Raw genomic sequence first — 20,174 nt, forward strand, 5'->3', positions numbered from 1 at the left:
GACCACGCGAAGTTTTGTCCACGCGAAAATTTGACTACGCGAAGTATTGGATCGGCGAAGTTTTGGCAGCGAAGTTTTGACCCCAAACCTAAATTAAGCAGTTTGAAAATTTTGTCGAAAATCGCAAGTGAGAAATGACGCCCAGGTTCTTAAGCGGGCTTTGGGAAAAGCAAAAAGATGCCTGCTATTAAATTTTGCAGAATTTTAATTTCAAAATCTTCCGGGAAAATGAAGACAATCCCCTTGCTTGGATTATCATTAACTATATCCAAAAACATTTCTATGTTTTCACAAGAGCTGTAAGCCATAGTTTCAAGAATATCTGAAGCAAAGGCAGACTTACAACAATACTAACCTTTCTATAGTCATTCATTTTGGGAAACAGAAATACAACAACATTCATTTTTTTTATTCAAAAGACAAACCAAAAAAAAAAAAAAAACTTTACAGTTTCAATTGATGATACTGGCGAACATGTAAGGTATGATTTTCAATGGCAAAGATGGAAATTTCGAAAAGAAGACGAAGAAATGAGGATTTTCCACAGGAAATATATTCAAGTAATTTGAATGAAAATTATGAATCAAGTCCATATATGATGCTGTTTATCCAATCAGTGTAGTACAGAAGATTAACATATACGCCTGGAACACCGGGTTGGCCGCAGCCAATACCCCACGATACCAGACCAACAACATACCAGTATCCTTCACTTTTGCATACCAGGGGACTTCCGCCATCGCCCTATGAAAAGATAAAGAATACGTCTATAAAACACAGAAGATGCTTTAAAGATTTATTACACGAGTATTTATTTTCAAATTATAAACTGTTGCATTTGCTCTTTCATAGATAGGTGCGGTCATTGGATTGCTTTATTTGATTTGAAAAACATATTTTAGTATGGACAAGACTTTCTTTCCTTTTTAATGTTTCCTGGCGAATTTCTTAAAAAATAAATTGAAATACCCGGACTGGCCAATTAATTAGCAATCTTTGAAGGAAACTTCTTGCCTTACTCGCACTGTGGAAGGGTCTGGAGGGAGTATCATTAGATGGAGTATGTTCTGCTGGAATGGCAGTGCACTGTAACAAATTTTGGAAACGTTTCTGGGTATATCGGAAACGTTTCCAGAATAATAAGAATCCTTCATCCAATAGCGAACTCCTCATTATTCAGAAAGCTTTCTGTTATTTCAAAAAATCTAGAAGCGGAAGTGAGGCGCAATGCTTCGAAACGTATTTTATCCTTCCAACATTGGCGCCAGTGAGTCGGAAATAACGAGAGCTTATTTTTTTCCTTATCTATGGTTGCTGCAGTCAGCAACTGTTTAGCATCGGATTACTTGTTATTTCATGTCTAGAGAGTAGCAAATTGTGTCGAAACTAATTTTACGCTTTTGCATTTTCGGCTGCCCTTTATTTTTTAGACGATGTACGCAGCTTTTAAGTTAGTTAATAACGATTTGCTTCTTTACAATTTCCGGTGCGACAATGATTTCATATATATATTTTGTGTTCAAGCGTGAATAGTTTCAACAGCCGTTTTTATACTTAATGAAACGAAACCCTTTGGATTACTTATCCAGTTGTAATGGAGGTACTTAGATTTTCTTCCTCTCATGTTCACTTGTAAGTATTAATGAATATTTTAAAGCATGTTGCTATATACATTTATATTTTTGTTGATTTGCATTTGATGAGGCTCCAATTGTAACTGTTTTTGGGTTTATCGAATTAATTTAAAGTTATTCTACATACCTATGTGCGCAGTGTACTATTTGTTGTAACTAATTGAAACTGATTAATTACGCAAAAGAAATAAGATTTATATTTGAAAAGCAATCACAGAAAAGTTATTTCGAAATACTTGGATATACATACATTGGTTCAAAAAAAAAAAAAAAATCAATTGTTTAATTCATTAAAAATATGGTAATGCAAATGTTTTCTAGTATTGTAATATGCTTCACAAAAAATGTGCCAGTATTATTTATCTTTTTTTATTATAATTTATTCATTTATTTAAAAATATTTATACCATTAGAAAATGGCCCAGTTATCTATTAGTAAGCAACATAGTTATGCAATTAATTCATGTGCTTATTCATTTTGTTAAATGTGGTTGACAATAAAAAATTCCTTGACATTAGTTGTTCGCTAAGTAACATTTCCTTCGTGGATATACTAGTTTAATATAGGATAGTCAGGAGGAATGAGTCAGTGGCAAAAATGGAACAGTTGCATTTACAAGCCGAAATAAAAAGAAATATTATTTCATGTCATTGTTTTAAAAGTGATCATTTTTTAAATACTATGTTATTAATATACAAAGTACATATGGGGAGAAGACGAGGGGCGTTCACCACGCAGACTGCCATTGACATTTTCAGGGATTGCTTTTTTTAAAAAGGGGAGCGCTTTATAGCATTTTATGGGTTCACCATCATTCCTATGGTGTGGGGGGGGAATCTCGTATATATGAAATGGAGTAATCATGCAATAGAATTCAATGTTTTAATAAATAAAATATATAATGCATTTTGCGCAAATTGTAAAAATAAAATCAGTAACCTATTTTGATTAAGTATTTATATTTGTGATGAACTGGAAAAGGGCAAGAACAGAAGAATCAACCCGAATGGTTCCAACAGGAGGACTTGGTGTCATATTTAAATTCACCAATTTCTCTGTTGCACTTTTCGGTTCACTTTGCTCGTCAGAGAAATAGACTTGACGCGAAGGGAAGGTAAGTTCTGTCAAATATTATCCGAAAATAAAAGCTATCAAGTTTGATACAAGATATGTTTCTAAGTTGTGCATTAAAAATACAATATGTTGATAATTTTGTATTGAAAATATTGAGAGAAAAACTGAAGTTTGTTTAACAAAGAATCCCACTTTTGAGAAAGTACCCCCCCCCCCCCTCCCCTCCCCTGACGATTTTGTGATTACGAATGAAACTACTATATTATTTCATAAATTTTCAAAAATTTATAAATGTGCATATGTTATGCTGTTAACCATGCTATTTTTCATTAGAAATTCAGAAAAAAAAATTCACGAATAATTCTAAAATTGCTTGTTTCATTGCTGTTAGATATGAAAGAACTGAAACTGATATGGTATGCAATACTATAGTAAAGAATTATATTTTAGAAAAAATCACGGAAAAAGGATTCTGAAATTCTCGGAAACGTTTTTGAAAATTGTTTGGAGAGTTCTGAAATACTCGGAAACGTTTTCGAAACTTTCATGAACCACAGCTGCACAGAATACTCAGAAACGTTTCTGGAAATTACGGAAAGAAGATTCCGAAATACTCAGAAACGTTTCTGAAAATTACAGAAAGAGTATTCCAAAATACTCAGAAACATTGAAAGAGGATTCCGAAATACTCAGACACGTTTCTGGACATTACAGAAAGATAATTCCGAAATACTCAGAAACATTTTTGAAAATTTCATGAACCGCAGCTGCACGATATACTCAGAAACGTTTCCGGATATTTTTTACAGTGTGGTGCCTTGGTGTTCCTCGAGAGAAAAATTACAGCCACCAAGATATAATGGCAGATCAAGTGCTTTCTGCAGTGTTGCATTTTTATCCTGATGGCGACGGATACTTCATCTTCATGGACGACAATGCAAGAATACGTCGTGCAAAAAGTGTTGAAAATTGGTTCACTGAGCATCAGTCTGACTTCCAATACCTTTCCTGGCCACTGAATAGCCCGGATCTTAACCCCATAGAAGATGTGTGGGATATGGGGGAAAGAAGCGCATTCGACAGTACAATCATCATCCATCTAATTTACCAGATCTAAAAAGCTGCATAGCCAATGTATGGTATTCTCTGGATATAAATGCACTCCAGAAGCTTGTAGACTCGATGACCAATTTTCTTTTTTTTTTTTTTTTTTTGTTTTTTTGTTTAGGCTACTTTTCTTTGGTGACACAATGTTAAAATATTCAGTCTTTCAAAGCAAGGAAGGTATTTAATTTTGATAAATAAGGTGCTCCGTAAACTTGTAAAGTACGTGACCACATTTTAATGTTGCTCAATCTGAGCTACGGCAATCGGTTCACTCAAATAATTCATCGCGTGCTCAGTAGGAGGAAGTGCGGAAAAAAAAATTTAATGTACGCCAAGCTGCCTTCTGTAGAGATATTTTGTCATTTTAAAGGATGCTAACAGCAAAAAATAGCTTGAGGTTGCACTCGTGCCTTGAAATTGGCCATTAGTGCATAAAAACTGAAAAAAGTTAGCAAAAATCAAAATATGGTAAATTAGATGTAATATTATGTAAGAACATACATTAGTAGATTACACAACGGACGTCATCATTTTAATAATATACTGTATTTTGAAGTTTCACACATGCCATGAAATTGACCAATTACGCATCAAAATTAATATCGTAATGATCCGTACTTTGAGAAAAAGTATTAGAAGTAATTTTTTTTAATATTTCGCTTGCATTTTAATTAGTCCTTACGTACATATGGAAAAATTAAGTAGTAAAAGCATCAACTTTGAAGCAAAACGGGAAACTTACGTACATTTTAGGCTAAGTATAAAAGTCTGAACATTTAAATCTAGCTTGCAATAGCCAACATAAATTACAACTCGAAGCAATAGAAATTGCTAAATAAATTCTCATGCTTTTCAGTCCTCAAAAGTAATGGACCCTCAAGATATTTTTTGCTGTTAAAACCTTTTTAAACGACAAAATATCTTTGGTCTCTGCAAAAGAACTTTCAACACTATTACTTAGGTTTTTTTTCAGGTTTTGTTTCTTTTTCTTTCCACCCTAGTGCTCAGGTTACGGGCAGTAGCAGTTTATTGTCTTCGTGAGAAGTGTCGACATCAAAAAGCATTCGAAACGGTAATAGCAATCCGCTGATAGTGTGGCCAAACGAAGAAATGGATGCAAATTTTGGGGAATGCACATTCTCTATAAATGGAGAGGAGCTAATACGCAGTCCAACTTGAAAAACACAAACATATTCCTAAATAGCAAAATTAATTTCATTCTTACCGTACAGGCATCTTTCCCAGGTTCTCCTCCCGCACAGAGGAAACCAGGATGTAGCGTAAATTGTGTGCCTAGATTGGTGCCTCTCATTTCATTAGTGCACACGCTTCGGCTAACGACAGGCACGTCTACTTCTTTAAGAACATTCTGATACTCTCCCTGGGGACCTATGTGCAAAATTGCTCATTAGAAAATCTTCAACAGTAATAAATATGATATTTATTTAACTTAGTATCTATTGCACAAAAAGTGTTAGAAGCATGCAAACTTAGGATTCCTCCCTCGGGACAAATGTCACAAAGATTTCTCGAACTCCCGAAAGGGGATACTTTAAAATAAGAAGAGAAATTCTACCACCAACCCCACGTCAGTTCAATAGAAGAAGAATAACAAAATGACAAATTGAAAATTTGGTGAACAGGCTCTAAGCAAAAATTTTGAGAGTTAATACAACAAAAGGGAAAAGGATGCTAAACCTCCAACAGAAACAGTAACCAAAAAGATCTGAATTACAACAAAGTTCAAATTGCACATAATTGTTCTTCTTCCTTGTGGAAATTGTAGATATAATTTGTGGGTATTATGTTGAGTAGTATAATCTATTTTCTATCAAAAATATCTTGCATAAACCTTTGAAATACAATCTATAGTATGTCGAAATATGTTACATAAAGTTTTTTCTTTTCTTTTCTTTTTTTTTTTACAAAGCGATGAAATACGAGATGAGTAAATATTATACTAACGTATAATGAAAAGAAATATATATTGAAGTGATTTAAGTTGTAGTAGACTTAAGTCGTCATATTTTGTTACCAAAAAAGTCCTTCCCCCAACCGCTGACCCAGCATTTGTTGTCGTCAAATGTCTGTCCATGTTTAGGCAGGCATGCTGGGTTGACGTGGGGTACTCGAGGGTCCAAAGGAGCTTTCATGCGAAGCAGCGCCAGATCATTTTGAAGATTTTCTTGGTTGAACTCTGGATGGACGATGAGGGTATCGACGTCTTCCTCTAGGTACGGATAAACTTCATCCTTCCTGTTGACATCCCATTCTCCGAGTCGTATTACCAACGGCGAGGATCTTTCTCTACAAACACAGAGAGAAAAATGAATATTTTTCAAAAATACTTATCACAATAGTAATAATAACTAACGCGTTGGCATATAATTACTACTACAACTATCACTACTAATGACTACTACTACTAACAGCACTTCTTCATCTATAATTACTATTAAAACACAAATAATTAAGCAATAATGATTAACAACAATAATAATTAATAACACATATCAAGTAACAAAGGACACAAAACAAATAATAATCATAACAATAATAATAATAGTAATAATATTTTTAATAATAATAATAATAATAATTACAATGATAATAAATATAATAATAATAATAATAATAATAATAATAATTACAATGATAATAAATATAATAATAATAATAATAATAATAATAATAATAATAATAATAATAATAATAATAATAATAATAATAATAATAATTACAATGATAATAAATATAATAATAATAATAATAATAATAATAATAATAATAATAATAATAATAATAGTAATTATAGTAATAATAATAACATTTATACTGTTAAAACAACAAAAACAACAATAGTAATAATAATTATAATTAAACCAATAAAAATGATGAAAACAATAATAATATTAATAAATATAATAAGAAGAAAAATACAGAAAATACTAATAAAAATACAATAATATTAAGAATAAATAATAATAACAATAACAAAAATAATTAATAGCAATAATGATTTATAGAAATAATAATTAATAACACATAACACATATCAATTAACAAAAGACACAAAACAAACAATTATCATAATAATAATAATAATAATAATAATAATAATAATAATAACAATAATAAAAATAATGAATAGCAATAATGATTTATAGCAATAATAATTAATAATGCATAGCACATATGAAATAACAAAGGACGCAAAACAAATAAAAATTATAACAATAGTTTTTATAGTAATATTATTAATAATAATAATGATAACAATAATACTAGCAATAATATTTATGATGATAAAATAATAACAACAATAGTAACAGTAACAATTATAAAAAAAACAATGATAATAGCAATAATTATAAAAGTAATAATAATAACAGTAATAGTAATAATAATAATAATATAATAAAAACAATAACAATGAATAATAATAATAAGAAGAAAAATGAATAATAATAATAATTTTTTAGTTTAATAATTACAATGATGATGATAACAATAACAATAATAATAATGGCAAAAAAGATAATAAAAAATCAGACTTTTCAGAAAAGTTTACGGGAAAATACAAGAAAATCAACTTGATTTTAAAGAGTAACCTAACATTTTGCATTCAAGGACCCATTGATACTCATGTGAAGCACTCTAAATATTGGTTTCAATATTAAGTTTTCAATTGCGAACATTAATGTGCCCTTGCAGAAACATTGTCTTCCACTCGGCACTGTCAGGTTACGCTTAAGTTGAACTGTTTTCTAAAAGAAGCTTTTCCGGGAAGCGAAAACCATTCTCACACTTCACTTTTGCGCTAATTTTTTTGACGCAATACTTATAAAGATATATTCTAAAGTATAGGTTTGATAAAAAGTGACGTTGGGAAAAATTGAAAATCCATGTCTATGTTTATTTTACTTTTAATAAATTTTGTGATAAACTGTAATGCGATTCATGTGAAAATTTGTTTATGCTTAAAGTTAGGTAATGTGGTAAATCTATTCACGAGAATCAAATGTAAATCAAAACCAAAAGAGTGTAAGTCATATAGATAAAAATGTCGCAAACACAGCATCCATCTTTTTCAGGTCTTTTCTTCTAGGAGTTCATGTGTACTCGTTTAACTGCCCAGCTTATATAGCTCAGTACTAAGAAATGAACTTATAAAATCATCAAAAATGGAATAAGGATTTTTTTCTTTCTTTTAATATTTTTTTGTATTTGATTAAAATCCATCGCTTTCTAGTTCATAACAATCAAAATTTTTCCAAAGAGTATAGCAAAGCAAGAGCAGTGGGGGGGGGGGGGGAGGGGCGAGATGAAATCCTTGATGTTTTGTTTAAAAATTAACCTCAGTTAGTTTTCGCGTGATCTAAAGAGTGAATGTCATTTTAGCACAGTAAAATTTCCCTTTATACGTAAGAAGAAATCGTAAGTGCTAAACTTTTGTGGGGGAAATAATAATGCAAGTTATAATAAATTATACATATTTTTACAGTAAAAGAACTAATTTGGAGAAATTCGACTTTCACCAGAAATATTTGGTGCTTCACCGATGCTTTTGAGAAGTGAATATGGATATTCACCGGCAAATGTCTTTGACCTAGAATAACTTAACCCAACTTAACTAAAAGCCAATAACCACGGAGTAGGAAGAATGAGAGAAATGTCCTACGGGTTTGATAGTGTAAAAGTGGCAACGATTGTTCACTTTTACCAGAGCGCGCTGTCGGCGAACCGCTCCCGTCAATCGCAGCAGATCAATGTAAATGATGCTAAGTTTCTCATTTTTTTAGAGGCAGCTATTAAAGCAAAAAAAGAAACAAACTACTGGAAGTTGGTTGTAATAAGGGGACAATATAGTGGACGATGTACGGCTTTCATACACAGGAAGTTAGCGCATAGGCGGATTTAGGACTGAGTTCCTGGGGGGGGGGGGGGCAGGATTTTTTTAGCAACATTTTTATTGCCCCCCCCCCCCCTCCACTCCCATGTTTTTGTCTGTAACCTGTGATGCATAAGTTCATGCTTTACTTTTTTGTGTGCCGTTTTCATTAATGTGTGTTTTCATGCTGTCCTTTTTGAATTGACCTTAAGAGAGTGAGCTGGTATCAAGAGAGTGAAGCAGGGCTCCCTTTTAAGTGAGAAATAGAATATCTCCAATTTTAGGGGGATTGAGGATTCCTCCGGGGGTTTCTCCCCCGGAGTAAATTTTGTAAAATAGATATAAAATTTTGCATTTAGAAGCCTTATAAAGGTTAATTGGATAGACATAGAAATTGATAACTAGATTATACAGTTGTACAGTATTGTTCAAACTTTGTAAGAAACAGCCATTTTAAGTTTGAAAGAAAAAATAAACTATAGATTTCTCATTACAACAAACTTTTTTTAATTATAAGTAGTGCAGAAAACGAAAAGGAATAGAAATAGTGTATCTTTTTTTTTTTTCCTGGCTAAACAGATTAACAATGTGCAGTAGAAGTAATTGGAGCCCACTTTGCTTAGGATTTTCAAAGACTTATCTAATTATTTTCAAGGACTCTAGAACAATTAAAATTATTTAACGCACTTCATTTGTATTTTCCAGTCTCTGATATTTTAGTAACTGATTGTAAATTTTTACAGTCCTGTTCTAACTTTGTGAGAAATAGCTATTTTAAATTTAAAAGGAAAAAAAAAACCATAGATTTCTCATGACAACAACTTTTCTTCAGTTGCAAGTGGGGCAGAAAACGAAAAGAAATAGAAGTAGTGTGTATTTTTTTCCGTGCTAAACAAATAGACAATATGCAGAAGAAGTAAGATAAAAGCAATCAATACAAAAGAATTTCCAAAATACTGCATTCGGAACTGAATAAATAGCAAGATATGAAACATGTGAGTCACAAAAATTTATTTCAAATAATATATTACAAACGTGAGAACCATGATTTTTACATTTTTAATACAGGATGTGGCAAGGAGCTGAATTACACATATTTTGGTATTCCTCCCCCTCTACCATCGGTTAGAAATTTTAAAATTTAAGGTTTGTAGCCACATGTTTCCAAATATTCGAGGTTTTCAAGCACTTAAGTATGAAATTAGTTTTTTCAAGTTATTTCCATTTTTTAAGGAACAAATCATGAATTTTTTTTAGGAGTTAGGGACCTACATCAAAGCAGCGGCCCTAAGCAATGGCTTGTTTATCTTATAGGCAAATTCGGCCCTGTTTGAAATTCACTCTTACCTGCAAATTTTTGCTTGATTTTTTGTAATTTTTACGAAAATTCGTCAGTTTTTACAGTTAAAGGATTTTTACAATTTTACCAATCTTTGTTAAGTTTTTATAGACTTTTATAAAATTTCAGCAAATTTTTCCAAAACTTTTGATGACTAAATTATTTGGATTTCAATAATGACAAGGAACTTGGATGATTATGACTTATCTTACTTTTTAAACAGTATTTATAAAGTAAGTAAAATTGTACTCTCCCTCTAAGTAAAAATATTCATTTAATCAGAACACTCAGATAACTGAAATTTATTCAGTTTGCGATAGTATTTATTTTCTCTATTTCTCTCTCTTTCTTAGAAAAAAGAGAGAGAGAGAGAGAGAGTCTCTCTTAGAAAAAAGAAACAGAGAGAGAGAGAAGGGAAAAAAAACTATGTTTTTTTTAGAAATTCTCAAAAGGTCAATTAATCTACTCCAGTGACAGCTGTACTATATGTATTTAATGTTCGTTTTTTTTTTCCTTTTCTTTTCTTTTCTCCCATTAGAAAAGGACATTCACTTTTCTCTTCATTTTCATTGAACTATTCAAAAAAGAAAAAGTCATGATTTTTTTGTTTTAAGAATTCCGGAAGATGTGTTGTTACTATATAAAGTTCTCCCAAAACTGGGGGCATTGCCCCCTTTGCCCCCCCCCCTCCTATTAATCCACCCATGCCCTTCTAAACTATTCAAAAAAGAAAAAATTATTATTTTTTTTAATTTTTGGAAAATGTGTTGTTACTACATAAAGTCCTTCCAAAAGTGGGGGGCATTGCCCCCCTCCGCCCCCCATAAATCCGCCCATGAGTTAGCGCAGTATTTTGATGGAAAAATTTATTTTATTTTTCATCACCAACTTGCCGAATTCGTCTGCTATTAATATTGCGCTGTGCGATGTTTTATTTATTACGAGTTGGATTTTTTCTATTCCTGTAAATAATTGACAAAATGAGAATGGAGTACAATTATTTACGTAAATACATTTTTTTAAAATTAGTAGTAAATTTCGTGACATATGTTTCGAGAAATAATTAAAGCGAAATAATTTTTTGCTTTCACGACCTTTAACAGATAAAAATAAATGTTAATGTTCTATTTACTTAACTTCAAGCTGATATTGATTATAAAAATTTTATTCATGTATTTACTCACTGCATAGACATAATTATTATCATAGCTTTTTATTATTATTGAATTTTTTTCTACAACCAAATCGAAAAAAAATCGGAAAACCTTTTTCATTTAAAAAATACATGTACGATAAGAGTAAATTTTAATTTTTGAAAACTTGATTAATTTCAACAGAAAATCCCACAAATATCTCAAAAAAAGCGTTCCAAAGTATATTTTTTTTAATGAATAAGGTTTCTCGATTTTTTTTCCATTTGGTTGTCGAAATAAATGCAATAATAAAAAAAATAATGATAACAATTCTGTTTAAGCAGTGAGTAAATACATGAATAAAATTATTATAATCAATATCAGCTTGAAGTTAAGTAAGTAGAACATTAACATTTATTTTTATCTGTTAAAGGTCGTGATAGTAAAAGTTATTTCGCTTGAATTAGTTCTCGAAACATGTCACGAAATTTACAACTAATTAAAAAAAAGTATGTATGTAATTAATTCTACTATATTCTCATTTCGCTAATTATTTACAGGAATGGAAACATTCCAACTCGTAAAAAAAGAACATCGCACAGCGCAATATTAATAGCAGCCGAATTCGGCAGGTTGGTGATGAAAAATAAAATTAATTTTTCCATCAAAATACTGTGCAAACTTCCTGTGGACGAAAGCCGTACATCGTCCACTATATTAGCCCTTTATTACAACCAATTTCCAGTAGTTTTTTTCTTTTTTTGCTTTAATAGCTGCCTCTAAAAAAATGAGAAACTTAGCATCATTTACATTGATCTGCCGCGATTGACGGGAGCGCCCTCTAAAAAAGTGAACAATCGTTGCCACTTCTAAATAGGAAAGATTTATCTCCTCCCTTCTACCTCCCTGCCAATAACTAATCCACCTTCTCGTTCCTCTTTCCAAGAGAAAAACCTCTCAAGGCAGGACTCATCTTACCACAGGCGAATAATACTAATCACTCAAAGTAATTACCTAACAATGAAATCGCGCTTAGTTTCGTTTGGATGACATTCATTTATAGAAAAAATATCATCTTAATGTAAACTATGGCCTTAATTTAAAAGGATACTTACTTCTTGATGCAATGAGCTGCCGTTGCTACCCATTGATTAGAGATTAAAACTCCGCCGCATAGGTAAAGACTTTTATCGCCTTCTATCTTTTTCAAAACTGCAATCTAAAATAGAATGAAAAGTAAATTTCGGTTTAAAATATAATAGCTGATTTCTTATGTGTAATGTTTTTATATTCCCTTAAATCTTTCTGGCATTTGCTTTCCAAAATCTTGCTGTCTCATTCATTTCTACAACTTACCTGCAGACGCCAAAAGGTTAGTATTATAGAGATCATATTGTCAAGTCATTTTGACCGTCATAAAGCTTAACCTTTTCCCTTCCCAATATTTTTCTAAGCGACATAAGTTCATAGGTAGGGAGTGACTCATTGGTACGTATGTGTCCTATTGGTATGTTTTAGTGGAACACATATGTTCCAGTCATACTCAAATAATGATCACCACTGGTGAAAATATAATGAAAATTCAAGTTATTTTCAATCAGATCTATACTAAAGTGTCTTTTGAAACTGCACATGGGACATACGTATATGTCCCAGTAGTAACGAAAGGATTCCCGTGAAAGCTCTGACTTAGAAAGAATCACATAGCAAGCGAGAAAAAAAAAAGGATTTTACCTCTCTGCACATGAATTTCAAATGAGAAATATGATAAAATATTTGAAAAAATATTTCAAAGTACAAAAATCAGTTTTTGCGCATACTTGGAATCTTTTAGATTCTATACTAAATAATTAAATAAGCTTAACAGTCACACAAGAACTGACTTGATAACTTTCTTTCTTACAATTAAATTTTAAAAGATCTTTTCCCGTTCCATCCCTTGTTTATTTATTTTTTTAAATCTCCGTTTCAAAGTTTTATTATTCGTATTGCGTTCGTTATATTATGACTGAATTTCATATATTTTGAAAATATTTAGATAACAATTTCTTTAGTTGTTCTGATTCCTAAATAAAACAAAAAATCTTGAATGTGTCCAAATGTCGCTCTCATACTGATAAAATATTAGCAAACTAATTTACAAAATCCATTATCAGGACATGTTGCTATTTCTAATTCCGTAAAATGCAGAGGAATGCTTTTGCTATTATTGCAAATCAACTTACCTGCCACGGATACTCCCCAAACTCAGCTACGTCTGCTGGATACTGTACTTGGTTAAGTCTTGACTGAACACCTAGAGCTCTCCTGACTCCACAGGTTTCTATTTCATCTCGTCTGTCAGGATGCCTGGGAGGTGCAGTCGGCTGGGGGTCAGGTGGGGGCGTTGCTACAGGATAGTGGATCTCGTCAATGTTGTCGTAAGTATCGTCACTAAACGATATCTGGCAACATACTTTATTCTCTTCGCATATTATCGCATCAGGAGGAATTTCGGAAGGGTTTGTATTCATAATTTTTGGTGTTGCTTCAAGTAAAGCAGCAGTCTGAAAGAAAGGAAAAAAAAAAAGTTTATAATTGTATAAAATATCAAAGAAACGTTTATAAGTAATCTAGATTTTTTTTTAAAAAAAAAGCTGAACTAGAGCATTTTACTACATGCAGTTTTAGGTTGGAAAAGTACTTTTAGCCCCTAACATTTCCTTCCAGAACTGTTTTATTAACCTGCAGTGGTGGTTAAAAAAAATTGCATCACCCGCTCCGCAAAGGAGAGGAACATCATCCCGACTGCATTCAACACACAGTCAAGCATCCCGTATCCCAGATGATTTGGGGATGTATTTTTGGTCAAGGAGTTGGTGGGCTTCACTTTGTGCAAGGAACAATAAACGCTCAGGTGTATATCGGCATTTTGGAGGAGAAATTGCTTCCTACTGTCCGGGATCACTTTACTTCAGTTCCAAACGTCATTTTCTGCTCCGTGCCATAGGGCAAAACTGGTAAGTAACAGTTTAAAAACCTTTATCCTGCCATTAGACTTAATTTGACATGGGTTAAGTAATTTTTTTTCTCTAAACTCACACGCAGGTTCAGAAATGGAAAAATGAGCATGGGGTCAGCATTTGCCTTATCTCGGAAACAGCCACGATCTACGCAAACAATTATCGGATTCCTGCTGTTAAATGTTTATTTCATAAGTTTTGCAGAATTTTACATACATTCATCGTTAATCGGTCGACCAAAACTTCTCACATAATCCCATTGTTGTGAAAATGCGAGGGTGATGCAATTTTTTTTTACCCGCACTGTAAAATGCATTAACTTTAACAGGGGTTGTTGGAATTCTTGTTTTATTTCAACCATACATTCTTAATCTGGCCGTAAATATTTTTAGAACTTTTGATTCTTCTCGACATTACATAAAAAGAATTGCTATCCGATTACATCATTAACAGTTGAAGCCTGAATTATTACGGGAAAGGAAGTTTTAAGTGGGCTGCGTGTATTATCAGTTATAAGCTAAATTTGACGCGATTTTTTTTTTTGTGTAATTGCAATTAAAACTGTTGCTATGTGATGCACAGAAGCAGTAGTTCACCATGTAAAGTCGTGTAAAAATACATTTAATTTTTATAAAATGTCTACAAGAAGGGATCACATGTAACTGTGTTCATAGTTTGTTTAATCTGCTTGGGAGTTCATTCAATTTCATGCGAATTTTCTATTTACCGGTAGAATTCAAGCTTTTTATACATTAAAATATATTCTAAAAATTGTTGAAGTCCGACACTTTTGTTAAAAATTTAGCCCTGACTGTGTATACGACTTTACAGCACGTAAATGGAGCGACTTTTTGAACGCCTGGGGAAATCCTTGAATTGAAAATTTCTTACAGTCACATGTCGGTAAGTTATGCTCCTTATCCCTGACAGTTTCTGCCATAAATTAAGAAATGTTTTAGATTCTATTGTTGATTTTATATTATTGATAATTGAGGATACCATAAAACTGTTCGTGAGACTACATTTATTTATTTTACTTGCTTTTAGTAAATAATTATGAGCTTAGCCCTCTACTGTCCACCGTGGCCATATCTTATTTTATCACCAATTTCTTTTGGGAACGTTATTCTTTTGTTGACCAAGTGTGTGTGACTTGAATGTTGCAATAAAACTGCTTTACATTTAGGTTCTTGGTGCAGACACAAGTTAATATTTCAGTAGCAAAGTCGCAGACCTATTTTGAAAAAAAAAAAAAAAAAAATTGAGAACGAAAATACACACCTTATATATAATTAATATATTGTTCTTTAACATTCTGTGCAGATTTAAAAACGAATTTTGAAAAAAAAAACCCACCTTATTGGTAGATAAATATATTGTTTTTTAACATTCTGTGCAGATAAATATTATTTTCTACGGGAAATAATAATTTGGGCTGCAGAGAGTTAAGAAGTATAACTTTTAACGCCAGTATACACGCTGTCATTTTTTAGTTATTTTATTACTTATTTATTAACTTTTATGTTGTAAAAGGAAATGCAAAATATGTTCTAAATTTATTAACTTATTGGGTATCAATGATATCTTACCCTATTTCTGAAATTATAGTCAAGCGCTCTGCCTTGTCTTCGATGAGACGCAATAGATCTTCCACCGGAGTTGATGACACCATCTTTACACAAGTAGTATGGAATGCAATAGCAAGTGTTCCAAGTCTTGACCTTATATTTTCGAGGTGGTTCTGGAAGATCACTAATCGACTCAGGATACCTGGGCGGTGATAATTCAGAAACAACATCTGAACCCAAATTATATATAGCGACTTCTTCTGGAGGGGTTTCTACTTCTGGAGCAGGCAGAGGAGGTTGTTCATATTTTGGCTTGTTATACCACCTTGGATTTAAGTGTGAAATATTTAGTGGGATATTGTGTTGAAACGGATAAGCAACGAATCCCGTGCTATAAGCTTTGTTGTATCTCGCAGGTGGAACTGAGGGTACGTTTTCAGGAAGATTTCTCAACGGTTGCGCGTTACTTTGATCCGTTGTTGCATTTAGTTTTGGAGGCAATTGATGATACTGAACTCTGTTTTTGTAATATGTTTGAGGTGGTGGTTGATCAGGTTGGGGCTGATACACGAAATACGTCTTTGGAGGTGATTCAGGAGAGGTAAGAGCAGAGTTGATGACTTGTTTTCCTGGTTTTGCTGGGAAAGATGCCGATCCTTTGTGATAAGTATTTGGCGGAATGGGACGGTAGTTTCTAAAGTCTCTGAGTCTTGTTGTATCGTATTGAGGAGGCCTTTGTTCAGTCATTTCTATTGGTGCATTGGTGGGTATGGGCTCTGGTTCACTGGGAACATCTCTTGCTTCAACGGGGTTATTGGATTTTGAACTTTTATTATATCTTTGGGGTGATGGTGAAAAATATGAGTAAAGATCTTGATGATTTACAATCCTGAAAAGCAAATAAATTTAGAGTTAAAAGTTTTACATAATACACGTTTAAAATGTCACATAAATATTCAAATGTAAGGCAATGCAAATAACTTCTTTTTTACTAATTTACTTTTCAAACATACGGTAAACTACTCCAAAGCTGAAGCCCCAAAAACAGTTCTGTCATTTTTTAACAAAGCAAACTTTCAAAGGATTACCTAGTTTCTAAAATAATTTGGAATGAGTTTATATTTATTCTTAAGATAGAAACGTTGATTCTAAATTATTTTAGAGAATTTGTAATGCGTTAAACAATTGTTTTATTTACAGATATCAGCTCTAGAACAGTTTACCTTCGTGATTGCTTTTTCAAGAGATAAATCTTGAAACATTTTTTTTTTTTTTTTTTTGCTTTAATTTATTGACTTTTCTATATTTAAGACAATAACAATTGTAACAAAACCGAAAATATTGTTATGCAAACACTAGTAAAGTGTGTTCAAAATAAAAGTTGTCCTCAAAATAGAATCTTATATTCCCTACTAATCTTATAATGCAACCAAATAACGCCAGTTTCAAATTTAAAATAACACATTCCAGAGCATAGCACAAGAAGAAAGGATGAAACTTCAAATGATTTTTAAAAAACATTTTTCTCAAAAGCTATGTACTTAGTTCTCAGTAAGACATAGAAAATAAGCCGAGTGATGACAGTTGTGTAAAAAAACAGCTATGAAGAGTTTTCTAAACTGAAAACTACTCTACGAAGTATTGCACAGAATCTTATAGAACTCTCAATAAAAAATTGTGCAGTATTAATCGAAACGAGAACTTATTCCTTCTCTTGTGAAAAGCTGAAACTGTTTTCTCGTTGCTTAGAAAAAAATGATAAGATTTAAATTTTGAACTATGTTCCTAAAAATTCAATAGAAGTTTAGAAACATTTTTGGAACTATGCATTTGCTATCGTTTATTTCAAGTAGGTAATACAGTTAACATTTTTTAAATTCAGTCAACATGTGGATTTAGAGGGATAGTTTTAAAGAAATATTTTAAGGGATATCATTGTAAGTCTTTGTTCTATAGATTTCATAAATAAGTTTTAAAAACAACATTTATAATCACAATCGTAATCTTTTTGTCAGAGTTAGAAAACATTTCAACACAAGAGCGTATCAGGTATTGTTAAACGATCCTTAAACATTTAATGAACTCACACAATGAAAAAATCTGTGTGCATTTTTTTGCTTCATAACTAAACTTAGCATAGGTTGCTACTGAAAATGATATTTTGTTTGTCATGTGAGATAAATTGCTGTCGGCTTGAAGAATTTGAGAAAGAAAGCATGTCAAAGAACAAAATATACATTTTCAAACAGTAAACCTTTAAACATCCCTTTAGCAGAAATTGTGACTTTCACAATTAATGAAGTAAAAATATTTTAAAGTACCACGTTTTTAAAATGAAATAAAAAGTATAAAATAGTTTCTCTTAGATTCATGTAGATTTAAAGCCCGATGCAGTTTCAGAATTTCTTGCAGATTGTTTGGAAAATTTGTGATTGTGAGTTTTTAACAGCTATCAAAATGCTTTTAAGCTTTATAAGGGAGAATATAGGACGTATGCAACAGACAATTGATGCATTTATGATTTAACTAACAATTTTATCGCTCTACAAATACTATAAACTGAGGTGTAAGTTTTTTAATTGATAGTTTTTTACTTTTATTTACGCAGTACATGCGCCCCAAATTGTTTGCTCTTTTAAATTGTTTCATAATTGCTATTTAAGCTGTAACTAAAATTGATTCAAAATCTACAGTGCTGATAAAAAAAATTGCATCACACTCGCATTTTCACAACAATGGGATTATGTGAGAAGTTTTGATGGACCGATTAACGATGAATGTATGTGAAATTCTGCAAAACTTATGAAATAAACATTTAACAGCAGGAATCCTATAACTGTTTACATAGATCGGGGCTGTGCTGTTTCCGGGCCAAGGCAAACTGCTGATCCCATGCTCATTTTTCCATTTCTGAACCTGCGTGTGAGTTTAGAGAAAAAATTGCTTAACCCCATGTCAATTTAAGTCTAATGGCAGGATAAAGGTTTTTAAATTGTTACTTACCAGTTTTGCCCTATGGCACGGCAGAATCATTCCGGAAAATGACGTTTGAAACTGAAGTAAAGTGATCCCGGGTAGTAGGAAGCAATTTCTCCTCCAAAATGCCAATATACACCTGAGCGTTTATTGTTCCTTACACAAAGTGAAGTCCACCAACTCCTTGATCAGAAATACATCCCCAAATCATCTAGGATACGGGAGGCTTGACTGTGTGTTGAATGCTGTCGGGATGATATTCCTTTCCTTTGCGGCGCAGGTGATGCAATTTTTTTACCACCACTGTACATGAGAAGTATTTTGCTTTTTTTTCGAAACGTTACATTTTATGCATATAAGAGTCTTTTTGTACTTTAAATGAAACGAAATGACATCAAAAACCTGGAACTCGTGATTTGGCAGTAACAGCGCAGTTTCTTCCCGAGTTGTTATTGGGGTCGTGCAGATGACGACGCACCGCTCAGATAGCATTCTAGTTAAAGCGTGACCACGGAAAGATGGCGGTTAAACTGAAAGCGAAAACGGACCACTTCATTTTGTAATAGCTTGGATCGGCGAAAAGGTGTAAGCAGTCAAGTCTCGCTTTAACGCGGATTCTACCTATTACAAAATGAAGTGGTCCATTTCCGCATCGAGTTCCCGCGCCATCTCTCCGTGGTCAAGTTTTAGTTACAGTGAAACTTCGGTAACTCGACACGCGGATAACTTGACTACTCCGGTAAGTTGACATTTATTTTTCTTATGTTTGACCCAATGCTGATTTCAATGGGTGGAAGCCTCTCTAACTTGACACACATTTCCAAGAACCCATATAAGTCGTCATTCAATTGCTACTGTAGTCCAATTTTTGCTACCAACATTCTTTCATATTGACCTCTTCTCTGAATTTTACGCTGCGGTTTCTTGGTCAGTCAATCTTTTTCTGTTACGCTCTTTTAGAGAACTCCATCCTTTATCTAGGGGAGGCAGCTACCACACTCTGTGCTGTTAGTGCAATTCTAAAAGGGTACGATAAATATACCCATGGAAGTCCTCAAGAGAAAGAAGGCGCGACATGTTTTGCACATACTGTTCACATGTTGTGAGCAGGACTTTTTAACCTGAACAGACCTGACTGACAAGAAGCCTTTTCACCTCTTTTTAAAAATTATAAATTTATTCCTCACGAGGTATTCAAATAATATTAGAGATTTTATTATGTATTTTTCAAAAAACAACAAAAAGAAAATTTATTTACTGGATCTAATTTTTTATAATGTGAATGTTAACAAAAGGAAGTAGGTGATACAGAAACTCTTTAGGAATTAAAATAATGGAACCTTAGAAGGTTGACAGCCGCTTAGGTCGACATGTTTTCGTGTTCCCTTTGGGGTGTCGAGTTATCGAGGTTCCACTGTAAATAGGTCTAAGATAAGCAATGGACAGCCC

At 32.5% G+C, this 20,174-nt stretch overlaps 1 protein-coding gene across 1 annotated transcript in view; it reads right to left on the reverse strand.

Moving 5' to 3' along the window:
* Positions 1 to 473: 473 nt before the first annotated feature.
* The window catches only part of LOC129216427 (protein masquerade-like), a 31,215-nt gene continuing 11,514 nt past the window's right edge, over positions 474 to 20,174 (reverse strand). The window contains exons 4-9 of the mRNA XM_054850641.1: positions 15,771 to 16,638; positions 13,405 to 13,725; positions 12,295 to 12,398; positions 5,852 to 6,123; positions 5,042 to 5,205; positions 474 to 744 (exon numbers count right to left, since the gene is read on the reverse strand). Coding sequence (XP_054706616.1) covers positions 577 to 744; positions 5,042 to 5,205; positions 5,852 to 6,123; positions 12,295 to 12,398; positions 13,405 to 13,725; positions 15,771 to 16,638 — 1,897 coding nt within the window. The 3' untranslated portion in view covers positions 474 to 576. The remainder of the gene's footprint in view (positions 745 to 5,041; positions 5,206 to 5,851; positions 6,124 to 12,294; positions 12,399 to 13,404; positions 13,726 to 15,770; positions 16,639 to 20,174) is intronic.

Source organism: Uloborus diversus, chromosome 2, assembly GCF_026930045.1.
Source record: "Uloborus diversus isolate 005 chromosome 2, Udiv.v.3.1, whole genome shotgun sequence".
NCBI lineage: Eukaryota > Metazoa > Arthropoda > Arachnida > Araneae > Uloboridae > Uloborus > Uloborus diversus.